The sequence below is a fragment of the Hemicordylus capensis genome, chromosome 6 (assembly GCF_027244095.1).
Source record: "Hemicordylus capensis ecotype Gifberg chromosome 6, rHemCap1.1.pri, whole genome shotgun sequence".
Classification (NCBI taxonomy): Eukaryota; Metazoa; Chordata; class Lepidosauria; order Squamata; family Cordylidae; genus Hemicordylus; species Hemicordylus capensis.
The window spans coordinates 18,350,743-18,374,945 of NC_069662.1; the positions used below are offsets into that span (position 1 = coordinate 18,350,743).

Here is a 24,203-nt window from a genome sequence, read left to right on the forward strand (position 1 = left end):
TTATTGGCTGCTGCTGCTGGCCCCGCCTACTTCTTGGCTGCAAAACTTGCTTAGACTTTTAAAATGGCTTTTATGGTTGGCTTTTGACATTTATGTGCTTGGTTGTTTTGTCTCTTAAAAGCAGTGCTCTCGATTCTCTTCCCTTGCCAGAGCCAGAACACCTAGGTTCTCTGGGAAAGGAACAGGATCCGAGTGGGTGGGGGCTGGGAAAGGGAGCCAGGATTCCTGGGGGCCCCCCCTCTCTCCATCTTCCTTTTATCGGCCCCTGGTTCACCTTGCTGCAGCATTGGTTTGTTCGTTGGTTTTTTGTTGGTTTTTCGTGGTCCAATTTAATCCTTTTGTTTGTTTTTCGTTTGTTTGTTGTTTTTTGTTTCCCGGTCTTGCTCCCTCCCTTCCTCCATTTTATGTTGTGTGACGTCATCCCCACCCTGCCCTCCATAGACCTCCAACCCTGCTTCCTACGTGAGTAGTTTTCTGTTGTGCTTTTGAGGGGGCGGGGGGGGGAGGTCTGGGAGGGTTGGCTTCCCAGCATATGTGCTTGTGTCTTTCTGTGTCCAAACAGTGCCCCCTGCTGGGACTGCAGTCATTTGGACCGCTCCCCTTCCCAAGCCAGCACCACTCCTGCTGGAACTGGAGTTTCTCCGAGCGCCTCCTCTGCCCAGTGGTTTTGCTAGGGTCAGAGTCATTTGTATTGCTATTTCTGCAACAGGCTATCATGGCTGCTTCTGGGATTTGGTAACTTCTCTCCCTTTGCCTCCCTTTCCTTCTAGGGTGAACTGGAGCGCCAGCTACTACAAGCCAACCCTATCTTGGAGGCCTTTGGCAATGCGAAAACTGTTAAAAATGACAACTCTTCACGATTTGTAAGTGGGTGTGGATGGAGAACTTCTTCTGTCTTAAATGTGTGGAATCGAGAATGCGGTTAACTTTTAAAGAACCAACCCCAGGAATACTGCAGATTTAAAGCATGCACTAAAACATTGACTTCAGCAGTGAAAAAAGCACAGAACCTAGCACATGCCATGCCAGAGTTCCCTCATGGTTACATTGCATCTCTTCAAGTGTCTTTCATTGGCCCAGTTCAGACATCATGTCCCTGGTCAGGGAGAACTCGCATGCTTCCTCCAACTCTTGACATGCACCCAGCTTCATAGGCAACTTGCCAGTTTGTTAAACCACAGTTTACTGTGACATCTGAACTGAGAAACTGTGGTTGAGCACTCCTTAGAAACCAGGATTGTGAACCAGGGTTTTGTCTAGGTTTGTCACGAGTGCTCAGGCCAGAATTCAGACATTGCAGCAAACTGTAGATCCCATGGTGTGTTGGAGTGGGACATCTGAATCAAGCTATTCTCTCTGTGTGGGTGTGGGTATGGGTGGGTGTGTATATGTTCCTGATTTAAAACAAAGGATCTTCTGGACACCACTGCAGTGAGTGACAGTAACTGGCAAACAGGACAAGCAAATATATACATAGACAGGGCGGCTGCTTAAAATGTAGTCATGAAAGACACAATGGCTGACATCCCCCCATGATTCTTCTATAACGGAAGGAGTCCTGCAGGGATGCAAAAAACTTGGAAACTAGCAGTGCGTCTTCCTCCTTCTGCAAACCAGCGCAGTCCAAGGAGTGGGATACAAATTTTGCTGTTCTCTCCTCCTGGACTATTCACATCCAAGAATGTGTCCCTGAGTGTCACACAGCCTCCCTAATCAAGTTGTTATCAAACAAATGATGGCTGCAGAATTACCATGAGGTTATCCAAATAAATGAATAATTCACTTCTCACAATTATGTCTTCCCCTTGTCCCCACAGCTCTTGTTTGTTTTAAATACCCGTATCCCGCTGGGGGCTTTCAGGGTGACTTACAAAAGATCTTCACAATATCTTCAGGCCCATTATCAGGAGGAGAAATGATGCATCTTCCACATAACGCCAGGATGGTTTAGGCAGGATTTCCCAATGTGTTCTCTGTCTTCCCTAGTCGCCATTTTGTGTCACTCTGTGGCTACTGCAGGGGTTCTCAAACTTGGGTCCCAAGATTGTTGGACTACAACTTTCAACATCCCCTGCTACAGAGACTGTTGTAGCAGGGGATGATGGGGGTTGTAGTCCAGCACCTGGGGATCCAAGTTTGAGAACCCCTGGGCTACTGTCTTCTGGCCAGCAGGTCTTACTGAGGACTTCTGAGGCAAGGGAATGTGACTGAAACTTTGTGGCCAGATCTGCTTGTACTGGTTGCAAGCCCTTTAAGGGGATATGCATTTTTCTAAAAATTTCTGAGCTACCTTTCAGAAGGGGCAGGGCATAAAACTGGCTGTTTCAAATCCTTTCAATTTTTCTTGAGCTGTGCCAACCCAACCTCTCCTCCTTAGGAAGAAAAACCAGTTTCTTCCCCTTCTTGCTGAAGATCTGTATTCAAATCCTCTTACTTTTTGTTCCGAAATGTCAGTTTCTAGCCCCTCCCTCTTAAGATTTTTAAAAGAGATTTCTTCCTCTTTATTGAAAGAAATGCAGTGTCAGTTTCTATTAGTCCTTCCTGTCTGTATGAAGATCAGGTTTGCCCTTCCTTTTTGGGGAGGATTGGCTAGTTCTAGTTTTCCCCTCTCGCTGACCTGGAGAGAAATGTTCTCTTCCAGCTTCTGTAGCTTGGTAGGATGCAAACCATCAAAGATAGAGAGCGCTTTCATTTTAAAGCGATGATATTTCATTTTTAAAGGTGGGGGGCAGCTAGAGAAAACCTTCAGCTTTGGATGTAATGCATATGTTTGCCAGGGCTCTTGAGTACTGGAAACAGATTTCTTTAGTAAGCCACTCAGCTCTCCTAACCTTTGCTTCATTTCCCCCTCCGATTGTCTTTTCTCCAGGGTAAATTTATTCGGATAAATTTTGATGTAGCTGGCTACATTGTGGGAGCAAACATAGAGACCTGTATCCTGCTTGTGGAAGAGTGGAATTCTGTAAAGTAGAGCAGAGGGCTTAGGAACCTAGGGCTCCTCTGAGTTTTGCAGTCAGAAAGTTGAGTCAGATTAGTTAAGGGAAGTATGGAGGTTCTGGGAGTCAAGACTCTGCTGATGGGTTAGAGCAAATGGGTTTCTGGGACTCCAGGTAGGTTAGAGCAGGAATTCTTGACCTGGGGTCCATGGGGTAGGTCCAGGTGGTTCATGGAAGATCTTCATTCAATGCACTGAATTTAATTTTGCTCCATAGTGACCTAGAAAAGGATTTTGAAAATAGCTATTCTGAATAGCTATTTCTGCCCCCACTAATTTTTACTAGAGTTTTGTGAAAATACAGTGAATAAATGGGATGGGGGTCCATGGGCAAATAATTGAGGATCTGGGGAGTCCGTAGGTACACAATGTTGAAGAATCCCTGGGTTAGAGCAAGAATGAGGTTTTGGAAGCTGGGTCCCAGCTCTTAGTGAGACAAGTGCGGCAAGCTAGTGTTATGGTGGGGGAAAGAGGGAAATTTGGGGTCCAGGTAAATTGTCCCTCTTCATCCTTAACCCTGAGCAACCCAGACCTGCTAGAGAAATCACGAGCCATTCGTCAGGCCAAGGACGAGCGAACCTTCCATATCTTCTACCAGCTCTTAGTGGGTGCTGGTGAGCACATGAAGGGTAAGTCCCAGCGTATGGTCCGAAGGCACAAAAGGCAGCTCTTTTGTGAAGCTAAGCAAATCGGGGTCTGGTGGGTACCTGGATGGGAGGCGAGCCTGGGAACCTTATAGGTGCCCCCTTGAGTTCCACCATGGAAGAAAGGTAGGAGATAACTGTCATCAATTAAAATACACAAGTTAAAAGTCTAATGGCATTTAAGTTCCTTAAGCACAGGAGGTTCTTCCTCACTATTAGGCCATGGTTTCTTAAAGCTGGAGTCTCCTTAGAGAGGAGCAATACACTTGGATGAGAAAGGTTTTGATGGGCGTGGAGTGCTTGAGTGTTGGGGCTGACCTGCAGGTGGGCAGTTGCCTCAAAGATGCCTTTCTCACGTGACTTGCAGGAGAGCTGCTGCTGGAGCCCTTTAATCAGTACCGCTTCCTGTCCAACGGATACCTGCCCATTCCAGGACAGCAGGACAAGGAGATCTTCCATGAGACCATGGAGTCGATGCGCATCATGGGCTTTTCTCATGAGGAGATACATTGTGAGTGCCTCCTTCAGTGGATGTTTGGATGGGGAAAGTGAAGGGCACACAAGACCTGCAATGCTGGCTGAAACTGGCGGATCTTCTAGCTCAGCGTTTTGCTTGCTGATAGGTTCGGGCCAGATACCTCTGTTTTACGAGGATGACACCCTTGACTTGTTTAGTCTTCAACATCTGTTGAGCAGAGGTGCACCATCTTTGATCGTGGAGCTTGCAGTTCTGGTAGTCATGGTTAATGGCCACCAATATTCACTTGATCAGAGTTGAACATAGGGGAGGAGATCTAGTCTTGTGGTAGCAAGGATGAATGGTCTGCTTTGCTAAGCAGGCTCTGCCTTGGTTTGCATTTGGATGGGTGACCACATGTGAGTGCTGTAAGGTTTTCCCCTGAGGGAAAAATGGATTGCCATTTGTGCTGCAGTTCATTCTGCGGCTTAATATGTCATGTAATAATGCACTTCCTTGTGAGTTAGACCTGCTGCTTAATACTGAATGGTTTATTTGCAAAAGAGAGGTGTGTGTTGAGGATATTTTCTTGCTGGTGAGTGGGAAGATGCATGGTTTTGCTGAAGACTGAAGAAGAAAGGAATAACCCAGAAATGTCTGCATCAAACTCTCTCGCCTAGGTATGCTGCGGATGGTCTCAGCAGTGCTGCAGTTTGGGAACATCGTTTTCCGTAAAGAGAGAAACACAGACCAGGCCTCCATGCCCGATAACACAGGTACTGGGTAGGGTGGGGCAGTCTCTGATAGGGACCAGCCAACTTTTGGGAAGTAGAATTTAAGCAGGACTTAATTACAGTCAGAGCTCAACCTGCCTGCAGTCAGGGCTTAGCCCAGAAGCTGAAAAATGAATGTTGTTTTTGTGTTTTATATGGATATTCCCTGCACCTTTTCAAAATTCCTTTTCTGCAATATTGAACAAATCACTATCTTTAGTTGAATTTTGACCTTGAAAATGGAGGGTAGCATATTTAAAACATAAATGAAGAAAAAGTAAAATGTACACAATCGACCTTGATCTTATAAAAAACAACAACCCTAAAAACTAAACCTTCTAACGAGATTTAAGTGACACGTCCTAGAAACTTCCTTTCTAAAACGAGACACTAGATGTTGCAAGAGTCCTGACTTGAAGGGGGTTACAAGCTGAAGTGATGGGGGTCCTTAAGGTCATGTCAGAATGGCATCCTCCCCCACCCCCACCCCATTGCTGTTTCAGCACTGTAGAAAGGAGACGGTGCTGCAAGGAAGAGGTGGTTACAGCAGCTTTGGGGGCTGTGCTGGTCCTGTTATTTCCCAGTCTGCCATTTGAACTATCAGTGAACTAGCACAGTAGACTGAAGGCCTCCGGCTTCCTTAATCCACACACCTGATGATCATCCGTAAACTCTGTGCCTGGAAAGGGTCAGCTAGCTTGTGGGAAGGAACTGCAGGGACTGGGGCTAACGCAAGGGCTGTCGCTAGAATGTTCCGTGTCCTTTTCAGCGGCCCAGAAGCTCTGCCACCTCCTGAGCATGAATGTCACCGAGTTCACCCGCGCCATCCTGACCCCACGTATCAAGGTTGGCCGGGACTACGTGCAGAAGGCACAGACAAAGGAGCAGGTGGGTGATGGCTGGGAACCTGGGGGTGGGCAGGGTGTGCAGAACATTCGAGGCACAAAGGAGGATTTGCCAAGATGGCTGGGGCTGAAGGGGTGGGCTAGGAAGTGTCATGTGCCCAGATGACACATCTCACGCCATGCCTGTCTCCGTTTCCTTTCCCAGGCTGACTTTGCGGTCGAAGCCTTGGCCAAAGCCACCTATGAGCGGCTCTTCCGCTGGCTGGTTCATCGGATCAACCGGGCCCTGGACCGTACCAAGCGCCAGGGGGCCTCCTTCATTGGCATTCTGGACATTGCGGGTTTTGAAATCTTTCAGGTGAGAGAGAGGAAGAGAACCTGCCATGCCAAGTGCTCCCCTCCTTGGTAGCCTATCCTTCCATCAAGAAGCTCAGGGTGACATGCATGGAAAGTGTCCCTCTCCTTATCCTCACAACAATCCTGTGAAGTAGGCTAGGCTGAGGGGAGGTGGGGAGGGAGGGAGGCTGGCCCCAAATCAGCCGGTGAGCTACCTAGGAAGCTGCTTTTATAGCAAGCCAGACCACGGGCTGATAGAGCTCAGCATTGTCTACACTGACGGGCAGAGTTTCAGAGAGGAGTCTCTCCCAGCCCTGCCTGGAGATGCCAGGGGTGGAACCTGGGTCCTTCTGCATGCAAAGCAGATGCTCTGTCCCCGAATGGTCTTGGCTCCAGCAGCAATGCCAGCTCCCGTGTGGTGAGAACTCTTCCCTCTTTTTCCAGAGGTTGCCCTCCAGCTGATGCTTTTCTCTCCCCTCCGCAGCTGAATTCCTTTGAGCAGCTCTGCATCAACTACACCAATGAAAAGCTTCAGCAGCTCTTCAACCACACCATGTTTGTGCTGGAGCAGGAAGAATACCAGCGAGAGGGCATTGAATGGAACTTCATTGACTTCGGCCTGGACCTTCAGCCCTGCATCGACCTCATCGAGAGGCCAGTGAGTGAGCGAGCGAGCGAGTGAGCCAGCAATCTGTGGGGTGGGCATCTGTGGGTGGGCTATTGTTTGGGAAGAGGCAGCGGGAAACTTCTCACTCCAAGACTCTTGAAAGAGAGATTGTTCAGTAATGCCAGAACCAGAAGCTGCGAAGCCAATGATCCGTACTAAGGGGTCTGGAATGTCAGGACACTTTGGCCTATAACACATGCAGTGGATCGAGGTTATAGTAATTACGGTTATTTCTTAAGCACTGTACAATATAAGAATAAAAAACCAGTGGCAAAATCCCTCCCCAAATCATATGAATATCTGGAAGCAGTGAATTCCAAGAGAGATAAGGTGTTAGCTGCCAAAGGGAATGGTTGAAGGCTTGAGACTGTATCATTTCAGACGACAGGTGGGAGTCACATTTTTAATGCTATCTCTTCATTTTAAAAAACAAAACAAAACCCCTCACTGCAAGCAGAGAACTCATATAGCAAGGAACTAATATGTTAGGGTTTAAAAAAACACAAAAAACTTTCAGGCAGTGTCCTCTGTAATAGAAAATCCCAGCTGTTGTTGACTACAACTCCCAGCATCCTCAGCCAAAGTCCACTGCAGCTAGGGATTCTGGGAGCTGTAGTCAACAACATCTGGGATTCCCTGTTACAGGGAACACTGCTTTCAGGGAAGTTTTCCAGCCTACTTTCCTTAAGGAAAGTAAACTTATGAGATCACTCGGCTGTGTGTGTGTGTGTGTGTGTGTGTGTGTGTGTGTCCGTCCCATCAACTTTGCAATGCCTGGACCAATATGAACCAAACTGGGTACAGTTGTAGGGACACCTCAATGGCATAGTTTATAATGATATCGTGCATTGCAGTTCACGATGGCAGATGCATGAACGTCTGAGGCGCAAATGGGCTATCTTGTGAACCACCTAACTGTTTGACCCAAATTTGGAATAGTTGTAGGGATACCTCAGCGGAGTAGTTTGTGATGATGTCCCAATTCAAGATAGCGGATGTGTGAACGTTTAAGGCTGAAGTGGGTTAACTTGTGAGGATGGTAATTATCAATTAAGATTATAGTGAAAGGAAAGTAAGAAGACTAGTTGTTACCAGAACAACTTGTTCTACAGGCAAGCCTCTTTAATTGTGGACCTGGCATCTGCAGTTTAATGTATCTGCAGTTGGGTAATTGTCACCCAACCGTGATATACTCATGAAAAATTGGCAACTAAAGGGTTAAGACTCGTGTATCTGTGAGTCGGGGTTTGTCAGAAAATGACCTCTGAGGTAATCTCCGCCTGCCATTTTAAGTAAAGGAGCCATTTTCTGGCTCACTTTGTTTTTTGTCTCGTGTGTTTTTTTAAACAAAAGAGGTTTTGGGGGTTTTTTTTTGCTGAAGAAAATGAAAATTTTAGCATACAGGGGGCTTTGCTGGATAGTTGGGAACACACAGAGCATGGTATGGCATTTCCCCCACATTCTGCCCTTTTGGGGGCACAAATTTTGCTGCCCAGGGAACCAGATTCCAATAGCCCTAATGTCCAATTATCCACAGTTTGCTATCCGTGCCCCCCCCCCGGTATGGAACCCCCACTAGGATAACGGAATGCACAGGAGAACCCCAAAATTATATGCTCCCCTCTGCAGTCCATGGTGATACTACTCTGCCCCCTCAGGATTCTACCATCTCATTCTGCTGCCACGTGTAGACCAGGATTTTGTTAGTTTCTGCTGAAGTGTGACTGTGCTCTCTTGCAGGAGTCCTCTTGTACTACTGCAGTCCTTGCAGATGCACCTTCTCCATGCTTATGGCACACTGGCCTGGGTTGTGTAGGGCTGGTGGGCATTTTAAGAGTCCTAGCTCCTGACAATGTTCAGGCTGTAGCTAACTGGAAGGATCAAGGTTTAGTTCAGTTTATGGCCGTGGCGGCAGACATTTGCATAGCAAAACAGAGGAAGGATCCTAATATGCTGAATGCGGAAGAGCTGATGGATAAAAAAAATACAGAGATTGGGGTGGCGGCGGCAGGGACTGTGTAAAATTGAGAGATGTGAATAACTGGAAAAAATTATATATAATATATAGTTTTGACAATGCAGCTGCAGAAGTGGAAAATTTGGTTTGTTATATGTCTGAGAAGTAGTTTGCGTGGTGTATGTTTTTCCCTCCTTAATCTTGTTATAACCATTTTAAAAGAGAGAGAGAGAGAGAGAATTACCAGCTCCTTATCTTTTGACCCGATCCCTGGAGTATAGGTGATTCAGCCTTCATTGGAAAGGATGGACTAGATGGTATTTCAATCTCTTCCCGCTTTTGCTTCTAAAAATTTGTCAAAAGTCTTGTGCTTTCCATGCACTTGACACTCTCCTCCCACCCCCACCCCTAAATTTCACAATGTTGACTTTTGCTTTGTAGGCTCCCAGATGTCCTTGCTAACAGCTTTTGCTCTCGTCCTTCCCTATCCCAGGCAAACCCCCCCGGGGTGCTGGCTCTTCTGGATGAGGAATGCTGGTTCCCCAAAGCCACTGATAAGAGTTTTGTGGAGAAGGTCTCTCAAGAGCAGGGAACTCACCCCAAGTTCCAGAAGCCCCGGCAGCTGCGGGACAAAGCAGACTTCTGCATCATCCATTACGCTGGCAAGGTGAGCGGTGCTCGTTGCTGTATGTCCCTCTTGATTGGCAACGCTGGCATTCTCGGGTTCAGTTGCTGCCTCTCTTTCTTATCGCTAAAAGGAGAAGCATAGCAGTTTCATTATTGGTCTACTGCAGCCAGAAGATCCAGAAAGTTTCTAGCAGCGCTTGCTTTGCATGCCGATGGCCTGGCCCCCAGGTTGAATAATAATAATAATAATTCGATTTTTATATACCGCCCTTCCAAAAATGGCTCAGGGCGGTTTACAAAGAGAAATAACAAATAAGATGGCTCCCTGTCCCCAAAGGGCTCACATTCTAAAAAGAAACATAAGACACACACCAGCAACAGTCACTGGAGGTACTGTGCTGGGGGTGAATAGGGCCAGTTACTCTACCCCTGCTCAATAAAGAGAATCACCACGGTAAAAGGTGCCTCTTTGCCCAGTTAGCAGGGGTCCAGGTTAGAATCCCTGGATCTCTCATTAAAAGGTGGCAGATGAAGCTGTAGCTCAGTGGTGGCGCGTCTCTTTTGCAGGCAGAAGGTCCCAGGCTCAATTCCTGGCAGCATCTCCAGACAGGGCTGGAAAACATTTCTACCTGGAGAGCTGCTGCCAGTCAGTGTAGACAATACTGAACTAGATGGACCAAAGACCTGACTCAGGATAAGGCAGCATTCTGTGTTCCTAAGTTCTCTCATACCAGAACTGAAAAATGAACCTGAAACCTTGGAAAGGTACTGCCAGCCTGCCAGAAGTAGACAGGAGCAGGTTAGATAGCCCTGTAGTCTGACTTGGTAGAAGGCACCTTCAGCTGTTCACCAGGCTGTGTTGCAGCACCCACCTACCCCCACTTTGATTTTCAGATCTTCTTGTTTTCTCTCTCCCCACTTGCCGCCCTTGAAAGGTCGACTACAAAGCAGACGAGTGGCTCATGAAGAATATGGATCCTCTGAATGACAACGTGGCGACCCTTCTCCACCAGAGTGCGGACAAGTTCACAGCAGAACTGTGGAAAGATGGTAGGACAGCTGCAAACTGGAGAAAGAAGCCTTTGCTTGCCTCAAATTGGAGCCTACAACGACTTCTGTTGTTGTTTGTTGATAGGCCTGCAAAGCTTAACATTTCTTAACATACCTCAGGACTGCTTGAAATCTCTCTGTTGCTGCTATTATTAACCACTTTGCTATCTGTTTTCTTCTCTTCTGTCCCATAACGGGTGGCTTTGTGACACCTCACTTACCTCTCTTCCCACCTGCCTGTCCTCCTTGTCCTGCTTCCAGAGATCCAGAATATACAGAAGGTCTATTTCTTTGACAGCTATGCTGTGGCACCTCAGGGTCCAGTCGAAAGTACGTTTCCCCATTTCCCCCTTCTGTCTCCAGCACATAGTCAGGGAGCGGGGTATGGGCACACTTATGATTCGGAGAGAAATAGATCTCTTCTTATCCTTTAGAAGGGATGCATGGGATTGTCTAGACAATCCAACATCTGCTTTAATTAAAGTTCGTTGTCAACTTTAGCACTAAAATTCTAAGATCTCTCTTCCGTCCTGTCCCCTTAATATTTAGCTGCCTTGTCCAAGGCTTCCTTGTCCTTCTGTGACAACAGAGAAGCTAAGTCAATGGCAGCCCAGAGGTCCAGAATGCCTCTACTTTTCAAAACCCACTGTGATATCAAAGCAAATCAGCCATAACACCTGCAAGTATATATGTTATAAATAACCTTGTTTTCTCGTGCTCTCTGCATATAATCAAAATCACATGGATTAAGAAATGGGGTGGTGGGCGTGCTGGTTGCAATTTGAAGGATCTTGCCTTTGAGGTCCTGGGCCTTAGATACATTGACTGCTTTGTCCCTTCCGCATTTCTGTTTTTAAAGAATACATCATAGCAGTTGTGTGGAAAAATAACAAAGCTCTGGGTTACAACCATCTCCACAGAAGAGCTCTGTGGGATGTGGAGCAATTGTGATGGATGCTGGGTGGGAGGTGGAACCCACAGATACTCAGTTCCAGTAAACAGGAGGGTGGGAATATTAGTGGTGAGGTAATTTTTTCTTGCTTTCCAGTGGACCGAATTGTTGGTCTGGACCAAGTAAGTGGGATGGGAGACCTTGCCTTTGGCTCCTCATACAAGACGAAGAAGGGAATGTTCCGGACAGTGGGGCAGCTGTATAAGGAGTCTCTCTCCAAGCTCATGTCAACCCTGCGCAACACCAACCCCAACTTTGTGCGCTGCATCATACCCAACCATGAGAAGAGAGTGAGTCGTCCCTGGGGTGGATGTTTGGAGGCCGGGAGAGCGTGTGTGGCAGGATGAGTAGGCTGGGACTAGGACTAGGGGAAGGGCGGCATGTGAAGCGATGCCTTCTGCTCTGGGGGAGGGAGGGGCTTCCACATTAGAAGAAGGCCCAAGTCTGTGTGAAAGGGACAACGGGAATCATTAGAGTCTATGGAATCGCCTCCCCAGTGATGCTTGCCTGGCGTCGTCACTTGGTTCTTTTAGACATCAGGTGAACCTTTCTGTTCACTCAGGCTTTTGAAAATCGATTTTATTATTTTTTTTAAATGCTTTGTTATTTTATATTGTAATTTGTTCTGTATTATATGTTTTAATTGGGTGCTTTTATTGTTGAGTTGTTGTGAGCCGCACAGAGAACAATTTGGTACGTGGAGGCTAACAAAGTTTATTATTACAGTCCCTCGCCAACCGCAAGGGTTCCATCCCATGAAAACCTTGCGGTAGGCAAATTCACGGTTGGTGAGGCATTGCAGTCAATGGGAAAGGGGGGATTAGTGGAATCAGTTGCAAAGTGACAAAAAATAAGGTAATAAATTGAAAGAATCTCCCCCCAACCCCCCAAATCCCCCGCCAAACCATTTTAAAGAAGAAAAAAACCTTGCCAAATTGTGAATACTCAGGTCACAGTTGGCAAGGGTGGTCACAATTTCCCAGTCGCGGATACTCAAATCTGCAATTGGGAAACCCACGATAGGTGAGGGACAACTGTATGTATGTATGTATGTATGTAGATTGTTCTCTTGGCTGAGGGGCTAAGTTCTTGATAGAGAGAGGAGACCTCTTAATGTCTCGTGTCCTTGTGAGGAGAGGGCTTGAAGCAGAGTGAGAGAACTCTTTGGGCAGCACAGTGGTGAGAGTGAAGGGGAAGGGTGTGTCTGTACGTGGGAATGCTGGGTTGTGAGGCCTCAAGGGAATAAAATAAGCAAGCTGGAGAGATGGTTTGAGGCCTGGTCTTGTACCCGGTGTAAGCTGGGTTCAGTTCCCCACTCTCTATGAAACCCACTGGGTGAGAGATGGTCTACAAGAGGAAAGCGGGTTTTGTGGAAGCAAGCATGAATTCTCCCTTTTGCTAAGCAGGGTCCGCCAGGTTTGCATTTGAATGGGGGAGACTACATGTGTGAGCCTTGTAAGATATTCCCCTTATGAGATGGTCTGTGTAGACAACACTGAGCTAGATGGACCAAGGGTCTGATTCAGTATATGGCAGCTTCCTGTGTTCCTATGTTGACCTTGGCCCAGTCACATATGCTAACCTACCTAACGAGATTCTTGTGAGGATAACCTCACGTATCTTGTGTACCCCTCTCGTATGCCACGCTGAACTCCTTGAAGGAAGAGAGGGAGGGCAGCCTTGAAGTATCGAGGGACTCTTCACGCTGAGAACAGGCGGTCCTCTGTCTTCTGAAATGGCCTCTGACTGGCCCTGCTTCTTCTGGCTTCTCTTACAGGCTGGAAAACTGGAGCCACACCTGGTGTTGGACCAACTGCGCTGTAATGGAGTCCTGGAGGGGATTCGCATTTGTCGCCAGGGATTCCCCAACCGTATCATTTTCCAAGAATTTCGGCAGAGGTATCCAGCTGACTGACCAGCTCAGAGCTTCTAGGGGGCAGTGATGCATGGTCACGTATTCATGTCTTATCTTGGGAAAGAATTCTTACCTGTTTTGTCTGTGTTTGACATATTAACAGATCTGAACATTTTCTTGTTGGTTTGGGTTCTTTTAGGATCTTTTCTTTGGCTGAACCCTATCAGGTCTTTGTTACAGTTGATTGTCTCAGCCATTTAGGAGCCTATCTGCAGGCCCAACGCCCCCCCACCCCCCAACTCCACTATTTGGACACCTTCCGTTGATTCCCTTGCTGCCCTCGCAGGCCATAAATTACATTCTTAGCCCTCTGATTTCTCCTTATTTCTGTGCGATAGGTACGAGATCCTGACGCCAAATGCCATCCCCAAGGGCTTCATGGATGGGAAACAGGCCTGTGAACGCATGGTACGTGGGGCCTATTGGTAGGACGGAGGAGGCCAAATGTACTGGGACCAGCCCACTCTTGGAGAGCTACAGGAGTCCCAGTGTGTCTCCTCCTATTCCACTGTGTTTGTCCTTGCAGATCAAGGCCTTGGAGCTGGACCCCAACCTCTTCCGTATCGGCCAGAGTAAGATCTTCTTTCGTGCTGGTGTCTTGGCGCACCTAGAAGAGGAACGGGATCTGAAGATTACCGATATTATAGTGTCCTTCCAGGCAGCTGCCAGGGGGTACCTGGCCCGCAAGTAAGCAATGGCCGGGGTGAATTAGCAGCTGACTCAGTATGAGGCAGCACCCTAGGTTCCTCCCCTCCCCTCCCCTCCACAATATCTGTCACTAAGTCCGTTAATTTTATCAAGGGTCCATTATCCGGCTCCCAAAGTTTGGGGCTGGCTCCTAGATCCAAAGAGAAGTTGTCAAGGTCTGTATCCGTGTAATAATAATTAACAGGGATAGCTTTTACTCTGCTTCCGCTTAGTAGCCAAAAGCCTACCTGCTTGGGCGGGGTTGGGGGTAGGATTTGGGGCAACAGGAGGCATGTCGGGGCTTTTTGAAGCTCTGCAGGCATCTTGTTTTCCAATCTAGAGTGTTCCAGGACAGGAAAGGAAAAAAAGGAAAGTCTTGCCCCTAAGTTGGGGGAGGAACTAGCTCTTCTCGTCAAGAGTACTCCCATTGGAATTAGTGGGCCAAGTAAACCTGTCTCATTAATTTCAGTGGGAGTACTCACGGCTACTTTTCTGAAGCCTGTCAGTCAGGCTGAGGGAAGGAGGATGCTGAGCTTCAGCATGTAGCCAGCCAGTTATTAGGAGCAGAGGAGGGGGGTCTTCGCCCTCCTCCCTCCCCTTCTGCAGCAGACACATCACTGAGAATGTGTCCATTTCAAGTTGGCAATCCTCCGATGGGGAACAAATAGCCCAGCTGCAGTGTGGAGAGACAGAGTCTGAGTATGCTTTGGAAGTCCTTCTTCAAGTACGCCGAAGGGTAGTAGTAAATCTTGTTGGAAGCTCCTGTATCAGTATACTGCAGATCGCTAACAAGAATGTGTGGATAGGCACGGAGCCTTCACAAGCTCCTGTCAATGGAGGGGCATTTGGGGGTGTAGGGAGGGACCAAAAGGCATGCCCAAAAGTATTAGTTTTGTAGGATAAGCCCAGACCTCCACCCCAGAACCAGAAACCTCCCCCAAAGAAGCAGAGAGCGCAAACACTTTGCAGCCTCAGAATCCTCAAAGGTTTCCAAAGGAGGTTCTTCTCCAGTCAGTCAATGGGGCACAGCCAAAGAGCATTGTACTGATGTGACATTCTTGTTGTGGGTCACAATTGTAGTTTGTATTTGTATAGCATTTTTAATACCCAAAACACTTCACGTGTGCGATACAGAGTCAGATCACTGGCCCATCTAACTCAGCACTGTCTACAGTCTCAATATTTTGCATTTCGCACAAAGAAGCCATCCTTGACTAGCATCAACTTCCCAAGGTTTTGGGCGTTATTTTCCCTCCAAGCTTTGCTACCTGAGGTCCTTCTTAACTTGAGACTGAACCAAGGTATCCTGTGCAAAATGATACATTTTACTGAGGATCTTTGGCCCCCTCCTCTGAAAGGACAAGGTGCTTGATTCGTACTCAGTTGAGGGAGCTCTCCTCTAGCCAGAACTGGTCCATATCTGGCTTACTGACCAGGCCCAATCTCCACCCACCTCCCTGCCCACTCGCTGCTTCTCTAAAATGAGCAGTCTGTATAAATTATTTTATGAATTACATTTTTATACCACCCCATACAAAAAGCTCTCTGGCCAGTTCACAATCTAAAAACCATTAAAACATTAACGCAGTTAAAACAATTTAAAAATACAAATAAAAACTCTAAAACCCGAAGCTTTAAAACTATAAACATCTGTCTATCAGACTTGTGCACCGCCCCCAAACTTTCATCTCTGGGCTGTCAAGTACTGACATGCTTTTGCATGGGTAGTGGCAAGGAGTTGCGCAGCCACCCAATGTGTGTGCACACAGCCCTGGCTGTAGTCCCTTTCCTCAAAGCTGCTGTTAAGAACAGTGCCCATCCAAAACCTTATCCAGCTGTTACGTTGTACCTGTGTTCAGATGTCTGTACGCACACTTACATGTGTTTGTGTGAATGGCTGTACCTGCGTTCAGTTTAAAAGTCAGCCTGTGTACAGGCCCCCTCAAAAGCAGGATGCAGTGTGCTGCTGTACCAGTGTGCAACGTCACTTGGGAATAATTGGACCTGTGTACAATGTATGTGGATTGGAACACGCGAATGGGACGCGGGTGGCGCTAACGTTGTGCCCGGGGCTCTCCTCCCCTCCCAGGGCTTTCATGAAAAAGCAGCAGCAGATGAGCGCCCTCAAAGTCATGCAGCGCAACTGCGCCGCCTACCTCAAGTTGCGTCATTGGCAGTGGTGGCGCCTCTTCACCAAGGTGAGTTGACCGGATTGGCCTTGGCGCCTGCCATTCTTCTAAGCCAGATGTTGCGGGGGGCGGGGCTCCACTTTTGCCTCTCATCAATTGGGCCAGCCTGGAGGCAGCGTCCTGCAGCTGTGTAAAATTTTTCCCTGAGCAAAGGAAAAGGTCGTGTCGGGTCCTGTTGAGGGTCAGGCTCCAGGCAGCCGGACTTATGGGATCTGGAGGTGCCTACTGTCAACCTGGGTGACCCAGAAGAAGGTGCAGCAGGGCCCCAAAGGGGCAAGGGAGCAAATTCCAGAGCAGCAAACCAGGATTTGAAGGGATTGGAGGCAGGTGCACAGCCAGAGCTGGGGGGTGGGGCAAGATCCAAAGGAGCAGGAGCCTGGGCAGGTTCTCCTCACCAGAGACAATATGCTGGGACTTAGGAGCAAGCTTTATAGGGCGTGATGGGCAGGGATTGGCTGTTGGGGTCAGCTGATTTGGATGTGCAGGCAGTCTGGTCCTTGCTTAGACCATAGAGCTCAGGCTGGCAGGAGATGCAGAGCCCTGGTGGTGTAGGAAGCAAAATGCCAGATCCCGGCTGGTGGGAGGCCCAGTTGGAGAATGTGCACACACACACGTATCTGAGCACCATACAGGTTGTCAGCTTCTGTATGGAACAGGACAACTTTTGCCTTTGATGGTTTGCATAGAAGGGAGAATTGGTAGTAGTTGTGGCTTCGTAGATTATGAAGACACAGGGCCCAGGCCTGAGCTGAATCTGGCAATTCGGTGGGTTCTCAAAACTCCAGTTCCACCTTCTTAAATGCAGCAAGTTCCAAGTCCTCCTGATGAAGCATGTGTGCCAAGTCCAGTAAAGGCGGTGATGTCCAAAAGGCACAGCCTTGCACACCTGCCTACCCCTCTCCCACATCTTGCTGCTTCCTTGACTCCTCTTGGCCCTGAGAGAGGGTCAGAGTTAAGGTGAGAAGGCTTGGGGTGACATACTGTGTTTTGCTGTTGCACAGAGGGGGGGGCACCCCAGCCTCTCCTGACTTGGCTCCCTCAACCTGCTCCACTCCTCCTCCTCCTCCTCTTCTTCTTCCCCAGGTGAAACCCTTGTTGCAGGTGACCCGCCAGGATGAGGTGATGCAGGCAAAAGCCCTGGAGCTGCAAAAGGTGCAGGAGAAACACACAAAAACCCAAACAGACCTCAAAGAACTGGAGAACAAATACCAGCAGGTGAGTGGGGCGGGGGGGAGGAGACCCCATCAGCCTGACTGTTTGTAGCTCTCTAAGCCACGCTGCCCTCCAAGGGGGAATTGCAGGTGCCCTGACTCTTCCTTTCACTGCATTCTTCCCCACCTGCCACTAGGACCTCCTTCCGCTCCTTGGCCATGTCTCACCTGGATTTACTGCACTGTTCAGGAGAGACTGCTTTTCCCTCCTGCCATTTTTGTCCCCTCAAATTCCTAATAAATCTGTTATACTCCTTTCTCTTTGTTTCCTCTTTGATCCTCTCTCTCCTCCTTGAATCTCATTCCTTGTCTGCTGCCCTCTGTGTCCGGCTTCTAGTCCATACTGTCAGCCTCTCTGCCCCATGCACCTTTACACCCCCACGCAAGCTAAGCTACTGTCAGCCCCCTTTTGTCTGGTTCTTCCACCCCAATCTGTGAGGCTTCTGCTTTGTTCCTTGTACCTCGAACAGCTCCTTAAAGGATCTTGGGGAGCAGGACAGGGAAAGACCTTTGCCCAAGATCCACATAGCCACTCGGAATAGATAGTGCTAATGGATCAATGGTGAAGACACACAAGAAGAGCCCGGCTAGATCAGACCAAAGGCCTGTAGCTCAGGGGCCGAGCATCTGCTTTGCATGCAGAAGGTCCCAGGTTCCATCCCTGGCATCTCCAGGTAGGGCTGTGAAAGACTCCTGCCTGAAACCGCTGCCGGTCAGAGCAGACCATACTGAACTAGATATATCAATGGTCTGACTCAGTATAAGGCAGCTGCTTATGTTCCAAAGGACTATCTAGTCCGGCATATTGCTGCTTATAGTGCCCAGCAAGATGCGTCTGGAAAGCACCCGCAAGCAGAGCTCTCCCATCGCTGCTCTCCTGAAACTGATTTTTAAAGGTATACTGCTCCTGAACTGGAAGGTTCCACATAGCCATTATGGCTGGTAGCCACTCATAGACCTCTGTGCTCCTCCATGAATTTGTCTAATTCCCCTATTAAAGCCATGTAGGCTAGTGGCCAGCTCACAACACCTTGTAGCAGCAAACTCTACAAGTTAATTATGTGTTTGGTGAAGGAGTGCTCTCTTTTGCCTGACCTGAATCTACTGCCCATCAGTATAATTGGGTGACCCCAAGTTCTAGTGTTAGGTAGAAGAACGGCTCTCTAGCCACTTTCTCCACGCCCTACGCAACGTGATTAAGCCAACTTCGGCACAGTATAGAGTACAGCTCCCTCTATCTGAGTGTCCTGAACTAGACCCTCCGAGGACCCCCTAACCTTTCTTTCTTTGATCTCCACTGCATGGTAGCTGTCGGAGGAGAAGTCCATCCTGGCCGAGCAGCTGCAAGCGGAGACAGAGCTGTTTGCCGAAGCGGAGGAGATGCGGGCGCGGCTAGCGGCTAGGAAACAAGAACTGGAGGACATCCTGCATGAGCTGGAGTCGCGGGTGGAGGAGGAGGAAGAGCGATGCCAGCAGCTGCAGGGGGACAAGAAGAAGATGCAGCAGCACGTCCAGGTGTGAAGCAGGGGGAGAGGGGGCGGGGAAGTGAGAGGGGGGTGGCGAGGGGGGGGCACTGGGGAGGAAGACGCTGCCCGTTCCCTTCGTTCTCTTCCGCCTCCGCTGCTTTTAGCAGAAAGGGTTCTGGGGCTAGGGGTTCCTTTACCGTCCCCTGATGTGGTCTCGGGCCATTGTTTTGATTTGCTCTTCCCCTTTGATCCTTCCAGGACCTTGAAGAGCAGCTGGAGGAGGAGGAGGCCGCCCGGCAGAAGCTGCAGCTGGAGAAAGTGAGCACGGAAGCCAAGCTGAAGAAAATGGAGGAAGACCTGCTGGTGCTTGAAGACCAAAACTCAAAGCTTCACAAAGTGAGTGTGGGCCTCTCTTTCCCCTGCACCGCCGCCACTGCTAAATGAAAGGGGACCCTGTGCGTGTCTGTGTGTCTGTGTGTACATGCACATGTGAGCCATCCTCTTTTTTTTAACAGGCAAGTCCTGGGTCATAAACACTGGAGGCCACTGGAAATGGAAGACTGATCAGGGCCTAGAGCTTGGGAGGAATAGTCTGACCTGGGGTGGGAACCCTTTCAGTCTGCAGTCAAAGAGAGCCCCTTTCCTTCAGGATGGTGGGGAGGTGAAGCTCATGGAAAAGCCTTCTCGGTGGTGGCACCCAGATTATGGAACTTGATTCCCAGATGTGTTTGCTTGGCATCTTCTTTATTATTATTTTAGATGCCAGGTGAAGTTCATCCTGTCCTCTCATACCTTCAGTAGGGCAGTTCACATGGTAGGAACCTCCTACCCTAATTAGGGAGCTGTGTGCCCAGATTTGCCAATCATCTGCCAGAGGCACAATCTGTGCTCGTGTGCTGAGCAGCAGCTGGGTTGGAGGAACGCCTTCCTACCCACCAACTGGACCCACCTGCTGAATGAGGTAGGAGGGAAAGTCCTCCCAGTTGCTGCTTAGCACACAAATGGTCTTGGTTTTAACTCCCACACGATTGGCAAGCAGCAGCGCGCACAGCTCCCAAATTAGGCTAGGAGGCTCCTCCTACCCTAATTACAATCATGTGAACTGCCCTATTGACATTTAATAGCATCGGAGATCCCTTTTAAATTTCCTTTTAACTCAAGGTGGTGGTTTAGTTTGGTTTTCCCCCTACTCTTTTTAAAAAATTGTTTTTTATTTTGTTGTAAGCTGTATTGAGGTGCTGTTGCAGAAGGTGGGAGAGAGATACTATCAGCACAAAAATTATTTGGGGGCATTGGGAATAGGCAAATGGCTTATTGCCAACCTGGATTAGTCGGGGACCCAGCAGCCTGGCTCCCTCGGGTCCCTGGGAGAATACTAGCTTTTGCCTTGCATCCATCATTCTTGCTTCCCCCCTTCTACTGTCTCCGTTGCCTCCGCCAGGAAAAGAAGCTGATGGATGAGCGTCTCTCAGAGTTCACCTCCCATATGGCAGAAGAGGAGGAGAAGGTGAAGAGCCTGTCGAAGCTACGCAACAAATACGAAGCTGTCATGGCCGATATGGAAGGTGAGCTGGGACCAGGGCAATGGGTGTGTGGGTGTGTGGAGATGGGCAGTGTGGATTTGCCTCGGGCAGTTCTGTCTGCAAGAATTGCACTCCCTTGATGAGGAAACCGCAAGGTGGTGTAGCAGGGATTGGTGCTTGGGAGGCATTTGCTACTGTGGGAAGGCAGTGACTCGCCTCTCTTCCTCCCCGCCACCCCCCCCCACCCCACTGGCAATTTCTTGCCTCGGTCAGAACTTCATGTGGAGGAGAACTGAGAGGGAGTTTGAGCAGGGCCATAACTCAGTGGCAGAACACATGCGTTATGTGTAGAAGGTCCCAGGTTCCGTTCCTCACATCTCCAGTAGCTGGGCTGAAAAGGCCTATGTCTAAATGTTCAGAAGCCAGCTCATTGGTCAAGAAGCTCACTTAGGGTCTGAGAGGTTGTTGGTTTGAACCCTGAACCCGGACTTTTAAAATTTGGGAGAAACTGTCACTCACAGGTAGCGAGTTTGCTTTGCAGGCCCCAAGTTCAGTCCAAGGGCTAGGAAAGACCCTCCGTCTGAAACCCAGCACAGATGCTGCCAGTCAGTGTAGACAGTGCTGAGTGGGATGGACCCACGGTCTGACTTGGCAGAAGGCAGCTTCCGATATTCTCAATTCTCAGAAATTCCTTACTACTCAGAGCAGCCAGACTGGGCTAGATGAACCAAGGGATCAAGACTTGGCAGCCTAGGAACATAGGAAGCTGCCATATACTGAGTCAGACCATTGGTCTATCTAGCTCAGTATTGTCTTCACAGACTGGCAGTGGCTTCTCCAAGGTTGCAGGCAGGAGGAAACTCTCTCAGCCCTGTCTTGGAGAAGCCAGGGAGGGAACTTGGAGCCTAGATGCTCTTCCCAGAGTGGCTCCATCCCCTGAGGGGAATTTCTTACAGGGCTCACACTTCTAGTCTCCCATTCATATGCAACCAGGGTGGACCCTGCTTAGCTAAGGGCCATGCTTGCAGTCGCTACCACAAGACCAACTCTCCTCTCCCCATCCAACTTGCAGTGGTGTGTGCCCTTGTGCTCTGAGATCCCTGAAGCGCCCCCCACCCACCCAGGGGATCTTCTGTAGTCTAACCTCCCATGTTCCTCCTCATCCTCCTGCAGATCGGCTGAAGAAAGAAGAAAAGGGGCGCCAGGAGCTGGAGAAGCTGAAGCGCAAGTTGGATGGGGAGGCGGGTGACCTCCAGGAGCAGGTGGTGGAGCTGCAGCAACAACTGGAGGAGCTCCGCCAAGCGCTGGCGAGGAAGGAGGCTGAGCTGCAGGCAGCATTGGCCAGGTAGACGAGCTGGGAAGTGGGGAATCCTGCCTGCCTGCTTGGGAGCCTTTTCCGTTATCACAGAATCGGCAGGCAGTGGGGAGGAGCCTCGGCCAAGGGTCCTCCCAGGGGTGTGTGTGCATAGCTGGAGTGTTGGTTGCATGGTGACTGGCATGCTTCAGAGATCTAAGCGCAGGGCTCCCTTGCAGCTTACGTCCTCCGATGTAGTTGGTTACCACTCCCATCATTCCCAGCCACAATGGCCAAAGTGCTAAGGATGATGGGAGTTGTAGTCCAACACATCTGGGGACCCAAAACTGGGGACGTCTGGTCTGCATGCTTTATGCAGAGATCAGTTCAATACAAACCCAGGACTTGTGGCCTGAATACACTGTGGACAAGCGCAGGGGTGTGGTCTGAAGGCACACGAGGCAGCCGCTTTGCTGAAACGAAGCAGGTGCCTGGATGGGAGGCCTCCTGGCTTGTTCCCTGCTGGGCCTTGAACTCCAGGGAGGAAGAACCAGGTTTAAGGGTGTCAAATAAGGAAGCATGGTGTGGTGCACACATGGAAGAGGTTGGAGGACCTAAGAGTTAGTTTTTATAAGGCTTAGTTTTTAGCTTTAAGAATTTTAATTTGGAATTTAAAAAACTAATGATGATTGTGGTTTTAGCTTGCATTTTTAATTTTGTTAATTTTATTAGTCTAATTTTATTGTAACTGTTTTATAAATGTTGTGAGATGCCCCGAGCAGTAATGTACTGGAGGGGCGGTGTATAAATATTTTAAATAAATTTCGGGAGGGGAAATGGAGAAGATTCTGGAACTAAGCTCTGGCTTGAGAGCTAAGCATAGGCTCAGTTCTGCCCGCAGCAGGGACCTTCTTGCCTCCTCCTCCCCACCCCCACTGATCTTTCCGGCTCCCCTTGCAGAGTGGAGGAAGAATCGGCCCAGAAGAACGCGGTGCTCAAGTCCCTGCGGGAGCTGCAGGCACAGCTAGCGGAACTGCAGGAGGACTTGGAGTCTGAGAAGGCAGCCCGTGCCAAGGCCGAGAAGCAGCGGCGGGACCTCGGCGAGGAGCTGGAGGCGCTGAAGACGGAACTGGAGGACACCCTGGACTCAACAGCCGCCCAGCAAGAGCTGCGGTAAGAGGCCCGAATGTTCACAGCGCCTGCCTCTGCCGCATCGTGGGCAGAGCATCTCGATACGCAAACAGCGGCTGCCCCCCACTACGGAGGGGCCGCCCAGGAATAAATAGCCTGCCCCCATGCTAGCCCCATCTCTTCCCTTCCTCCCACAGGTCAAAGCGGGAACAGGAAGTGACTGAGTTAAAGAAGACCATTGAGGAGGAAGTCAAGGTGCACGAGGCGCAGGTGCTGGAAATGCGCCAGCGTCACACCAGTGCCCTGGAGGAGCTTTCGGAGCAGTTGGAGCAATCACGCCGGGTATGTTCCTGGGAGGCCGGAACTCCTGGGTCTGCGGAAATGAAAGGGCGGGCCTAGTGGGTTGGAGCGGGGAAGGGGTCCCTGGCTTAGAGATGGGGAAGACCTGAGGACCAGGACTCCTGGGTTTGGGGGATGGGGTGCTGGGTTTAGAAGCAGGTGATAGTTCAAGCAAAAGGAAGGAGTGTCTCCATTTAAGACTCCAGAGTCCGCTGGGGGAGGTTAGGAACATAAGAACAGCCCTGCTGGATCAGGCCCAAGGAAGCCTATGTAGTCCAGTCTCCTGTTTCTCAAAGTGGCCCACCAGATGCCTCTGAGAAGCCCCTAGGCAAGAGGTGAGGGCCAGTGGAGTTGAGAAGTGGGGGAGGTGTCCGAGTCCTAATTTCTGTCTTCTCATCCCCCACCTACCCCGCAGTTCAAATCTACCCTGGAAAAGACCAAGCAGGCCCTGGAGGGAGAGAATGCGGAGATGCAGAAGGAGGTGAAGCTCCTGCAAGGGGCCAAGCTGGATTCCGAGCAGCGGCGCAAGAAGCTGGAGGGGCAAGTGCAGGAGCTGCAGCTCCGGGCGGCCGAGAGTGAAAGGGCCAAGGCGGAGCTCACGGAGAGGCTGGTGAAGCTGCAGGTGAGCAGAGAGAGCAGCCGCCTTCTGTGCTGTGGCTCCGTCTGCAGCTTGGTCCACTCTGTTTGTTTGGCAGAGGCTCTCCAGGGTCTCGGGGAGTGGTCTTTCCCACCCACTGGTCCCATATCCTTTTAGCTAGGGATGCCAGGAATTGAACCGGAGACCTTCTGCATATGAAGGTGCTCTGCTACTGAGCCAAAGAGTGAGTGAGTGTGTGTGAGCGAGAGGGGGGAGCGAATGAACACACTCTGAGTCGTGTATCCAATCGCCCTCTGCCCCTAGCCACCCGGTTTCAAATGCTCACACCCATCGAGTTTTTCCCAGCTGTATTTAAGGCTCTGTGTATTCTTTGTGTGTTTTCTGGGTCTTGCCAGATTTACACCGAGCCAACCCACTGAATTCTCTATTTAGAATTTAATCTAATTCTGCAAGCTCTTCATTATATATATTCTCCCTTCTAAGTGTCTGTAATGCAGCTACAGAGATCAAGGGTTTCAGATGAGAGGGGAAATGTGTAGGAGCTGCT

The 24,203-nt window shown here is 49.5% G+C and overlaps 1 protein-coding gene across 9 annotated transcripts in view; it reads left to right on the forward strand.

Annotated features, from left to right (window-relative positions):
* The window catches only part of LOC128329978 (myosin-10-like), a 77,121-nt gene that overhangs the window by 29,884 nt on the left and 23,034 nt on the right, over positions 1–24,203 (forward strand). For 4 of the 9 annotated variants that reach the window (XM_053262025.1, XM_053262028.1, XM_053262030.1 and 1 more), the window contains 24 exons: positions 771–863; positions 2,870–2,933; positions 3,526–3,624; positions 4,007–4,150; positions 4,777–4,872; positions 5,639–5,757; positions 5,920–6,072; positions 6,535–6,708; positions 9,168–9,341; positions 10,237–10,351; positions 10,613–10,681; positions 11,400–11,593; positions 13,081–13,202; positions 13,557–13,626; positions 13,745–13,905; positions 15,995–16,103; positions 17,178–17,309; positions 18,614–18,820; positions 19,030–19,167; positions 20,213–20,336; positions 21,468–21,639; positions 22,549–22,761; positions 22,917–23,061; positions 23,474–23,680. In XM_053262025.1, coding sequence (XP_053118000.1) covers positions 771–863; positions 2,870–2,933; positions 3,526–3,624; positions 4,007–4,150; positions 4,777–4,872; positions 5,639–5,757; positions 5,920–6,072; positions 6,535–6,708; positions 9,168–9,341; positions 10,237–10,351; positions 10,613–10,681; positions 11,400–11,593; positions 13,081–13,202; positions 13,557–13,626; positions 13,745–13,905; positions 15,995–16,103; positions 17,178–17,309; positions 18,614–18,820; positions 19,030–19,167; positions 20,213–20,336; positions 21,468–21,639; positions 22,549–22,761; positions 22,917–23,061; positions 23,474–23,680 — 3,294 coding nt within the window. Of the gene's footprint in view, positions 1–441; positions 463–770; positions 864–2,869; positions 2,934–3,525; positions 3,625–4,006; positions 4,151–4,776; positions 4,873–5,638; positions 5,758–5,919; positions 6,073–6,534; positions 6,709–9,167; positions 9,342–10,236; positions 10,352–10,612; positions 10,682–11,399; positions 11,594–13,080; positions 13,203–13,556; positions 13,627–13,744; positions 13,906–15,994; positions 16,104–17,177; positions 17,310–18,613; positions 18,821–19,029; positions 19,168–20,212; positions 20,337–21,467; positions 21,640–22,548; positions 22,762–22,916; positions 23,062–23,473; positions 23,681–24,203 lie in introns of all 9 variants that reach the window. The other 5 variants (XM_053262031.1, XM_053262032.1, XM_053262033.1 and 2 more) reach the window with 2 other exon arrangements.